Source organism: Chinchilla lanigera, unplaced genomic scaffold, assembly GCF_000276665.1.
Source record: "Chinchilla lanigera isolate Chin_1 unplaced genomic scaffold, ChiLan1.0 scaffold00198, whole genome shotgun sequence".
NCBI lineage: Eukaryota > Metazoa > Chordata > Mammalia > Rodentia > Chinchillidae > Chinchilla > Chinchilla lanigera.
In genome coordinates this window covers 489,871-500,806 of record NW_004955599.1, presented here as the reverse complement: position 1 = coordinate 500,806, position 10,936 = coordinate 489,871, and the positions used below count along the sequence as shown (strand labels likewise).

The following is a 10,936-nucleotide window of genomic DNA, read 5'->3' as shown; positions in this document are numbered from 1 at the left end:
GGCAGCTCAGCCCCACCCCGGCAGCCCCTGTTTTCCTTGGTTGTGTTTTGGAAGGTGCCTGGCACCCCAAGAGATCCAGCTTCGTGGTGGACAGGTGACCATACAGGGGCTTCACCGATACCCTTGGTAACCATAGTAGTTCCTGTAGTACCGGTCCCTGTCCTGTGGGTGGTGGTAGTAATAATTCTGCCACTGGAAGAGAGGGGACCCATCAGGGGAGCAGGATGGCACCCACCGGGGCCCAGCGCCATGCCACCCTCGCCCTCTGCCCTCACACTCACGTCCCGGTTGTACTGTCTGTAGTAGTCCCTGTATCTGTTGTATTCGTAGTCCCGCCCGTAGAACCGGTCGTACTCTCCTCGGTAGCGGTCATAGAAGTTACGGTAGCCCTGGAAAAGGAGAGAGAATAGTACAGGGTTTCGGCAGCATGACCCATTGTGCCCCCTCAGACAGATACCTCCTGGCTTGACAGTGTAGACAGGATAAATTTTGTCAGATGAGCACATTAAACGGGCAAAGCCCTCAGCCCTGAGAAGACAGCCCAAAGCCCTCTGCTCCCCACAGCGCAGCAATAGTGGCGGCGGCCAGAGGGAGGAGCAGGGGCTGCACTCACCCCTCTGTTTCCAGACTGCCCCCAGTACTGCTGCCCGTAGGCCCGGTTGTCGTAGCCTCGGCGCTGCCCGCCCACTGGAAGAGAAACGGAGAGCGCTCAGACGCCTGGCACAGCGTCCTGGCTCCACGGGGAGTGGAGTGGAAAAGTGGGAGCCACAGGCAATTCTGTGGGAACAGGAGCCTGCCTGGCCAGACACATGCCACGCTCATTAAAGCCCAAGAGCCAGGGACTCGGAAAAGTCTGCAGGGAGTGCAGTGAGACCGGAAAACCAAGCCACCTTGCTTTGGACAATGCCAGTTTCTGCAAGACACTCAGGATGGCAAACAGGTACATGGCAGGGTAAAAAACACGAATAAAAACTGTCATTCCAAGTGTCACCAACTGCCAGCCTAGGATGTCACACTACCTATCCCCATTTTTTTTTTTGGGGGGGGGCGGTCTTTTTGAGACAGGGTCTAGCTCTGAAGTTCAGGCTGGCCTTGAGCTCACTTTGTAGCCTAGGCTAATCTCGAACTCGAAACAATCCTCCTGCCTCAGCCTCCCAAGTGCTGGGATTACAGGTGTGCACTACCACATCTGGCCCATCCCCATGTTCTGTGAAACCGTCTGTACCATATGGTCTTGAGGAGGGCAGTCAGCATCACCAGGGCCCAGCGCGCAGCAGGCCAAGGACTGGGGCTGACCTGCAGCCCATGTGCACACACACCACGCACAAGCACAACTCATCTTGAATGTCAGCTGACAAAACACTCTTTGGGGAAATAATTCCACTAACAGCCTAGAGCTTGCTATTAATAAGCCTCCAGTTCAATTTCTGAATAATGTGTCCAAGAGGCAATACAGCAAGAAAACGTGCTACGAGAACAAGATGTCACCACACAAACCCATCCACTACACTGGCAGTGAAGTGTGGGAGACCTGTGTGTTAGCGCCACAGCAAGCTTTTTAAGAGACAAGTATTCTGTGGAAGGAGCTACCCTTCTTACGGAAGGATTATAGGAAGGCCAAGAGGCAGTAGGGCGAGGACACAGGAGAAAACCCGCTCCATGAAGGCGCCTCCTTATTGGGAGAGACTCTGCTTCCTGGGCCTTCTTGGTGGGGGCTCCCACACTTGGCCCAAAATTCTGAGTGAAGCGGGGCCTGCCCAGCCCTGGACTCACCGTAGCCTTGGCCCCGGCTTCGGTTCTGGCGGTTGCGCTTATTCCGGTTGTTCCGGCGGTTTGTGCGCTTCTCTGACGGGGGCAGCAGCTTCCTGGCCTCCTCCTTGTACTTGCTGACAATGGGCTGGGCCTCCTCCTTCTCCAGCTCCCCGTATGTCACCTCATCCATGTAGTCGCATTTTTCAGGCAGAGAGAAGTTGGCTGTAAGAGTAAGAGAAGCTTGTGGGCCTGGAAAGTGTACTGGTGAGTCAGAACTCACTGTGAACATTCTACTACAGGACACAGAATTTCTAAGCCTCATCTAGTACCGCACAAGAATGTGCTGGCTCATGTCTACAGGACAAAACTAGTTTCCGCTACTCTAAATTCTCCCTAAATTGTAACAGTCCCAAGCAAAGCACTACCTGCCAACTGTTGACTCACAAGGTCTCAAGTGACCCATAATAAATTAGCAGTGAACCGGGGTAAGGTTTCTTATCAGCACAGAAGTAGGTAACAGAGGCCAAAAGTAACCGAGAAAGTTTTGGTGTTGGTCAGATGAGATGCTAAGAAGTGACATTTTAGAAAGAGGCTTAGCCTCACAGCATACGCTGTCTGCACAATGAGAGTGGAGAGCAGATCACAGCCCCTGGTTGCTCTGAGAGGGCTGGGCCAGCACACTGCACACCCTGAGCCCATAGGCTGCGCTGCAGCCCTCCCTACAGCGGGCTCCCATGATTCTCCAGCGAACCCACTCAGTGCTGTTTCTTGCAACACTGACATTAACTCCTCTGTGCGCCTGAGTATCAGCCATAGACATGCATAGCTCATTCTGCACGAACTTGGAGAATGTGGCTCAAAGGTTTCCACAGCGAGAGAAAAGCCAGCACTTTCGAGGGCTGGTGGGAGGGAACATCAAAATTAGGGAACATCAGCTAAAAGCACAGCAGGAAGTAAGAGCAACCAAAACAGCTAATGCTGCTTTGTGGGGACCTTGCTCTGTAATGTATACATGATTTAATCCACAGCAAAAAAGGAAAAAACTAAAAACAAGCCTACTATGATACCATAAATAGAGATCCACCAATGAGACCCTCATTCCAACTGCCCTGACTTGAACGATTCTATCTCTCAGCCCTTTACAAAATAAAGACACACTGGCTGCTAGCTCCCGATGCAGGACAGTGCTGGGCAAACAGCAAACACACCATAAGTATCTACATAATAAGTGACTTACTTAAAGAAGGTTCTTTCGTGAGTTTTATCTTTATTTTCGTCAGTGATTGAGACTGAACCCAAGGCCTCACGCATACTAGGCAAGCACTCTACTACTGAGCTGCATCCCCAGCCCTTTGCTGACTTTAACTATCCTGTGATACATCACTGTTTCCCTTTTTGTGACTCAGCTGGGTTGAGTCTCAGGGTCAGAGCATCACAGCACACATGGTGGTACACGTTGGGTGTCATCCCAGCACTCAAGAGGCTGAAATAGGAGGATCACTTCAATTTGGAGCCAGCCTGGGCTACAAGGCCAGCCTGAACTACGCGGTGAGATCCTAGCTCAACAAACAAACAAATAACAAAGAAAAGGGAGGAGTCACTCCTTTGCCATTTGCTCTGCTTACTCATTCTTCCACTGTGCTCACACTCACGAAGGTGCTCTTCAGGGGCAGGGCAGGGCAGGGCAGGGCGGGGCAGGGCTAGAGCGCCTCCTGGGCTGAGGCCTGCTAAGTATAGACTGACAACGGGCAGGAGTCCTAGCAGTCGAACTTCAGCCCACCTTTCATCTCCAGCATTATGGACTCAGGCACATCGTCTCCCTCCACTTCCTTCCTCAACTCCAGCCTCTTCTTCCAATCTTCCTCACTGGGGACGATCACCACCACCTTCCGTGAGAACGTCTTGAACAGCAACAGCTTCCGCCGTTGGCCAGAGTTGTACACATTACACTAGGAAAAGGAGGAGGAAGAGATGTTTAGGTATAAAACAACCATTCAGCTTCAACCAGAACTTTGTATCTTTTACAACTGGAACACCAGGTTAGGGGGTTAATATGCCTTTTTAAAAAAACCTGTATGTGGGGCTGGGGATTTAGCTCAGCGGCAAAGCGCCTGCCTGGCAAGCCCAAGGTCGTGAGTTCGGTTCCTGGTACTGGAGAAAAAACCAAAAAAACAAAAAATAAAAAAAAAAATAAAAAACCTGTATGTGACAGGCAGCTAGATCTTGGAAACAAATGCCCACCTAGGAATGGATAAAGAAGTGATCTTTTTATACAACGGAGTACTACTTAGCCATAAAGAAGGATAAATTGGAGACTTTTATAGGTAAATGGATAGAGATCATACTTATAAGTGAAATAAACCACACACACGTACAAAGATGGCATTGTTTCCCTAATGTGAAAGGTGAAAAAGTAAGAACCAAAATGTCTAACAGATATTGTAAAGCAGAAAGAAACTGCTCCAAAGGAAAGAGAAACTGGGCTGGGGGAAGACAGAAAAAAAGGAAGGAAAAAACAAAAAAAAAAGATTTTGTTTTTCCCCCGGTACCAGGAGTCGAACTCACAATGTTGCGCTTGCCAGGCAGGTGCTGTGCAGCTGAGCTAAATCCCCAGCCCCTATGTATGTATATATACATACAAACACAAGATAGTTAAGACAGTATCTGATTTCTCTTAGTTCATTGAACAGGATTATGCTAATATTGTCTGGACTACTGATGCCTATATCCAGTGCTCTGAGTAATTTAAAGATAATAATATGCAATGTATAAAGCATTGCTACCCTCCTACTATCTTGTTTTGAAATTTTATTTTTTTCTATTTTAAATGGAAAAACTTAGCCAGGTGTGCTGGTGCACGCCTGTAATCCCAGCACTTGGGAGGCTGAGGCAGGAGGATCACTGCGAGTTTGAGACCAACCTGGGCTACAAAGTGAGCTCAAGCCCAGCCTGAACTGCATAGTGAGACCTTATCTCAAAAAGACCAAAAAAAAAAAAAAAAAAAAAACTTAGCCAGATGTGGTAGTATGCCTGTAGTATCAGCACTTGGGAGGCTGAGGCAGGAGGATCATTGTAAGTTCAAGACCAGCCTGGGCTACAAAGTACACTCAAGGCCAGCTTGAGAGACCCTGTCTCAAAAAGGCCAAACAAAAACAAAAACAAAAACAAGAACCTTTATGTGACTGGTATGACTTATCTTACACACCAGCAAAACTGAGGTTCAGTGAAGCAAAGGGACTTATCCAAGATCACAAATCTTGTAAGGGGAGCCAGAAATTCAGTGAGTGCCAGCTCTATTCCATACCTCTATTATCTGGACCTATATACTCTCAATTAAAAACACCAATTAGACTACCTCTATAATGTTTAATATAACTAAAGCTGCACGTGGTGGCACACACACCTGTAATCCCAGCACTTGTGAGGCTGAGGCAGGAGGATCACTGTGTGATCCAGCCTGGGGTATACCGTGAGTTGCAGCCTCAACTATACAGTGAGACACCCTCAATGCCCTCCCTCAAAAGGGCCCCTGAAACCACCATAACTAGCCAGACATGTTAAGGTGCTGTGTTACTACACAACAAGATGCTGTCTCTTGCATCTTTTTTTTTTTTAATCTTTTTGAGACAGGGTCTCACTGTGCAGTTCAGGCCAGCTGTGAGCTCACTTTGTAGCCCAGGCTGGTCTTGAACTCCCAACGATCCTTCTGCCTCAGCCTCCTGAGTACTAGGATTACAGGCGTGCGCCACCACGCCTGGCTGTCTCTAGCATCTTCATCAGTTTTCTTCATATATACACCCCAATTTGACTCTAATCAATTTTATTAAGTGGATGCAAAATACTCATCTTTGTATCTTCTGAAAAGCTGGGTTTCCTTTGAGTGTTTGAACAATACCTGATCAAGAATGAAGTTCCTCTTTGTCCGAGAAGCAATCTGGACCAGCTTACTAAGGCACTGGGAGGCTTGCTGAACTAAAAGGTCACGACTTTTGGGGTCCATGTCTGGCTCCTCCAGCCCCTTCATCTGGGAATGAGGAGAGAAGGCACACAAGTGGTTGGCAGCAAGTATAAGCAAAAGGGCCGGGATATAGCTCAGTGGCACAAGCCTAAAACATACACACAAAAACAAGCAAAAGAGACATTGTTGCCATTTTTTTTAAGGTAGCAGGAATGGAAGTCAGGACTGTGAGCTTGCCCAGCAGGTGCCTGTGACACTGAGCTATATCCCCGGCATTGTTGCCATTTTAAATGCCACATCTGTCACCTTGATTTATCCTTCTGGCTCAGGGCAGTGACACTATTTCTTGCAGTATCATTTCCATGCAACCTGGGTAGATCCCAGATTTTATCTGTTTTCAGAAATGTCACAATATAGCTGAGAAAAAACAAAAATCCACCTACAACACATAGAGAATAGCTCCCTTCTCTTACCCACAGGACCCTTGTCCCAGGCACCTGAGACTAACTCTTCATGGAGGACAGCTGAACAGCATACTGGTCGCACACGCAAGTGCTCCCCTGGGCAGTTTCCCTTCACTCACCCTCATCTGACTGAGCACAGTCTCAGCTCCCAGGACGTTGTATCTTTTCTCAGGGTTTTCTTTTGCGTATTTCAATGCCCACTGGGTCTTTCCAGATCCAGGTAGTCCCACCATCAGAATTACCTACAAATAAACAGAATCACTAATGCAACGAAAATAAGTGAGGGTCAATTTCTAAGATCCCATGTAAGCCAGGTATGGAGGTAATGCCTACAATCCCAGCTACTGGAGAGGCCTAGGTAACACCGCGAGACCCTGTCTCAAAACCACAACCCCCCCAAAACAAGAACAGCTGACGAAGAATAAACCCCCAACCCCCACTTATAGTGCTTTGAGAAGAGACCAGGGAACTTACCCACCCACCATCCCAAAGCAGGAACCCCAAGCTGGCGCACCTCACACTCCTCTCCAGTCTTAGGTGGGACCACAGTGCGCACGCGCTCCTCCACAGGCACCGCGTGGATGAACACAAACTCTTCGGGGGGCGAGAAGAAGGGCTCCTCCTTCTGACCAAAGTTTAATTCTACAACACAATTTTTGCAGAGGACATGGGGTAGGAGGGCGCGGTCTGCCAGGGAGTCCTTGTTGATCCGGAATGCCACACCTAGATCTTCTCCATTCTTGGAGAAGGAAAGTTCTATTTCTTCAGATTCAAAGTTCTATAGGGACAAAGGACAAGAGCACTTAGGGGCTGACGGGGCTTGAGGCTGATCAAACCTCATCTTTTCTGAAACTCAAGACAGCTGTGCAACACAATGAAGCAAGGCATGCACCAAGTGGCAAAGCCGGCAGTGTTGGGCAGAGTACGGCTCCCAGGGCCTCCCCACCACAAACCCACGGGTTCAGAAACTTACAGCAAAGCAGCCAATGACATCGTTCTCCCCAAAAGTCTGGCCAAACTCCTCAAACTGGCCATTCTCTGCCTTGAGTCCACGTCCATCAAAGCCGTAAGAGAATTCATCCTCACCTACAAGAGCCAATCATCAGTTACCAATGCCCAGAGTGCCCCAGAATAAGCAACATCATATGAAACACAGGCGAAGAAGTTAGAAGGTAACTTTACCCAGCTGGGGACAGGAAGTATCAACGGACCACCCAACTCGGAGGAGAGACACCTCTGTGCAGCCTTCTTTCATTGGGAGATTCTGGGATACCTGGTCAAATCAGAAAAGGAACTTAGGTAGTCTGACCTCTTGGGAACAGGGCGTTACAAAGACAAGATTTTTACATAACCTGAAAATGACAGCGATCACACTGAAACATCAGAATAACAACTGTCACTCAATCTAACCTAAGCTGGGGTTAATTTCTTGGTCACTAGAAGTAAGGTTATTACTAAAACAGGGTGACTTCCTGTACTATCAGGACACTGATGCACAGGAATCCAGTGTACAGCTACTTTGAGGGACAAATTAATAAGTGTATGGCTGTCATGAGCTACTACCTTGGCCTCAAAGCAGACTTTTCCCTTTGTTACTCCGTAAGTGCTCCTTGCCCCAGACCAGAGGGTGGGGAACTTCTCTGAGAAGAGTGGCTGCCCTCCGTAGCGGTCTTTGCTCACTTGGAAATGAAGATCCGAGGTATCTGTGAGAAAGACGGGGCTGGTTTACTATAAGATCCAGCAGGTGAGAGCTACCCACTCACGCAGCACAAGTGCATGCAATGTCAAGACTGGGGGCAAACACTCGGCAGGCTGAGGCAAGAGGATTGTTGGGAGTTCCAGATGAGCCTGGGCTACAAAGTGAGCTCAAGGCCAGCATGAACTGCATAACGAGACCCTGCCTCAGAAAGACAGAATTAAAAAAAAAAGAAGACTGGGGGCAAAGTGTGAGGACATGCAGGCCAGGTCTAATCCCCAAAATTCCTTTTAGCAGAGTACTTAAAACCCCCAACCTTTTTGTCTTATACATACACGTGTCCAGGTTCACAAGAGTCTGATCTTCCTCCTCCTCCTTTGCCTCTTCCTCAGGAGGTGGTGGTGACTTGGAACTATACAGAGAAAAGTAAATCCATGTAGCCACAGCTCTCACCAAGGACTGTCTGGAGCACAGTATGTCCACTTTAAAGTGCCAGTAAATACCAAATCCCAGCGGACAGCTTCTTTCAACAAAGCAGAGTGTAACCCACCCTTCCCTCCCGACACTGATCAGCATGTGATACAGCAGAATCTGGGGTGCTGCTCCCGAAGGGCAGGAACAGGTCCTCACCGGCTGTGGTGCGCCTCCTCTCGAAACTCGTAGTAGGCGCGGCCATGCTCATCTTTCTCATCCCGCTGTCTCTTCACCCCTCGCCGCTCACCATCCGAGCCTGCTGGCTTGGACTTCTCACTGTCTTGGTCATCCCCTACAAACCAGGGAAAGACAATCGCAGTTCTTCTGCTGAGCATGGAATAAGCTCAGAACCAACAGAAACTAAACGCGTGAGCCGGGGATGTAGCTCAGTGGCATAAGCGCCTTCCTGGCAAGCGCAGGGTCCAGAGTTCGATTCCCAGTACCAAGAAAACAAACAAACAAACAACCCAAAACAACAACAAGAAGAAACTAGGGGCTGGGGATTTAGCTCAGCAGCACAGTGCCTGCCTGGCAAGCGCGAGGTCAAGAGTTTGATTCCCAGTACCAGAAAAAAAAAAAAAAAACAAGAAACTAAATGCAAATCTGAGTATGCCCAATCGTAAATCAGGTTATTCCCATTGTACTCTTAGCATACTTAATTTCCAAAGATTATTTTCCTGTCACTGGCTAGGCTTTGGGGGTGCATTATGGGGTAATATACAGTCCAACAGTTGATAAAAACTGGACAATTTAGCTGGGTGTGGTGGTACACTCTGCAATCCCAGCACTGGGGATGTTGGAGCAGGAGGACTGTCATGAGTTCCAGGCCAGACTGGGTTACACAGTGACTTCAAGGCAAGCCTGCACTACATTAGCAAGACCCTGCCTCAAAAAAATTTTCTTATTCTAAGTCAACCTACTTCATCAGGTCAAACTTGCAGATTTCCCCATTAATATAATACAAATGAGCTGGGTATAGTGGCACATGTCTATAATCCCAGCACTCGTGAGGCTGAGGCAGGAGAATTGCTGTGAGTTCCAGACCAGTCTGGGCTACAAAGTGAGTTCAAGGCCAGCCTGAACTGCGTGGCGAAACGCTGTCTCAAAAAGACAAAAAGGTATAAATGGTCTCTAAAAAACCTTCAGAGTTAATTTAACCCATCAGATTTGGATTCATTGTAGGCACCTAATAGGCTGGTTTTTTTTTTGGTACCCGGAATAGAACTCAGGACCCTGCACTTGCCAGGCTGGCGCTTGTGCTGCTGAGCTATATCCCCGGCCCATAATACACATTTTGTAACACTTCCACAGGTTCATATCAGAAGCCTCGAATTTGAGTTTGCCTTTCCTGCATTAAAATACATAAACACCCATGGCTTTACTTACATAGTAAATGAACTCAAGGGCACGATACACAGCTGTATTTTAATCAGGGATTTACTGAAAGTCGCAAGACCAAACAAGTCACAAGAATAACACCACAGCTTTACGGCACACAATTTAGAGAGCAAAGGTGTATGTATCTAGTAACTTTTTTTGGAGGTAGTAATGGGACTGGAACCACCACTAAGCTCCGTTTCCAGCCCATTTTCGATTTTGAGACTGGGTCTCATTAAGTTAGCCAGGCTGGTCTGGAATTTGCTATCCTCCTGCTTCGGCCTTCCAACAAGATGGGATTTACAGGTGTGCACCACTGTATCAAGCATGCAACATTTTTTACAAAAGGAAAAAAAGCTAGAGTTTTCCTTCAAGCTTTAGTATTTTGCAACGCTAGAATGATTTTAATTACAGTATCTTTAAAGCAGTCCTTTATCCTTCAATGCTTTTTATCTGGTATTTGGGACACACACACACACACACACACACACACTCACGAGTCAAAGGTTATGTAATGGGATTTTTGTTCTAGGACATCAGACGAAAAAATCTGCAAGTTGCATGTGATTGCCATAAAACAGGTTGCAGTTACACCAAGATACTTGGTAGCAGCCTGGAACACACGCTGCAGAAAGAACTTGGGCAACGCACTCTACAGTACTCCCGGAGGCAACCCTGGGTTCCCTCCCTACTCTGACGGATACAGTTCCGGACCAGCTCTAGCCATCCCGTCACCAAAACAAAGAAGGTCACCGACGCCCCGGAGCGTCTCTGCACTACCTCTTCCACAAGGTCCTCGGTGGACCCAGAAGAACCTCCACCACCTCAACTCAAGAAGTAGGGGCTCTGACAGGTAGAAGAGGCGGGCCGGCCCAACGCGCAGCACATCGACAGCGTGCCCGCCCCGCGCCTCGGTGGGAAGATCCACACTTAATCACAGGACGCGGGCCACGTAGCTAAAGTGCCAGACGCCCAGGGGACAGCTCTGCCTTCCCGGGTTAACGATTAAGCACAGCGCTCGGGCGGGCAGGGCAGGGCGAGCGGGTCCGCTCCCTGCTCACTGGCTCCGCCGTGGAAGCTCGAGCCCGAGCCCGCCACCGCCAGTCCTCCGCACGCTCCAGGCTGGGGGAGAGATCGGGCGCGGCGGAGACCGCTCCACAGGTGGCTCTCGGAGGGCGGACATCGCCTTCCCGCGACCGCGGGGCCGGGGCCGGG

The 10,936-nt window shown here is 48.8% G+C and overlaps 1 protein-coding gene across 1 annotated transcript in view; it reads right to left on the bottom strand.

The window, feature by feature from the left end:
* Positions 1-8,636, bottom strand: part of Hnrnpul2 (heterogeneous nuclear ribonucleoprotein U-like 2) — a gene marked incomplete at its 5' end in the record, with an annotated part of 10,452 nt that extends 1,816 nt beyond the window's left edge. Inside the window, 13 exon segments of the mRNA XM_005414777.2 lie at positions 1-192; positions 282-389; positions 614-687; positions 1,774-1,974; positions 3,533-3,701; positions 5,648-5,776; positions 6,294-6,416; positions 6,689-6,952; positions 7,148-7,260; positions 7,357-7,447; positions 7,738-7,877; positions 8,206-8,282; positions 8,501-8,636. Of these exon segments, the coding sequence (XP_005414834.2) occupies positions 112-192; positions 282-389; positions 614-687; positions 1,774-1,974; positions 3,533-3,701; positions 5,648-5,776; positions 6,294-6,416; positions 6,689-6,952; positions 7,148-7,260; positions 7,357-7,447; positions 7,738-7,877; positions 8,206-8,282; positions 8,501-8,636 (1,706 nt within the window).
* Between the last annotated feature and the right edge of the window lie 2,300 nt (positions 8,637-10,936).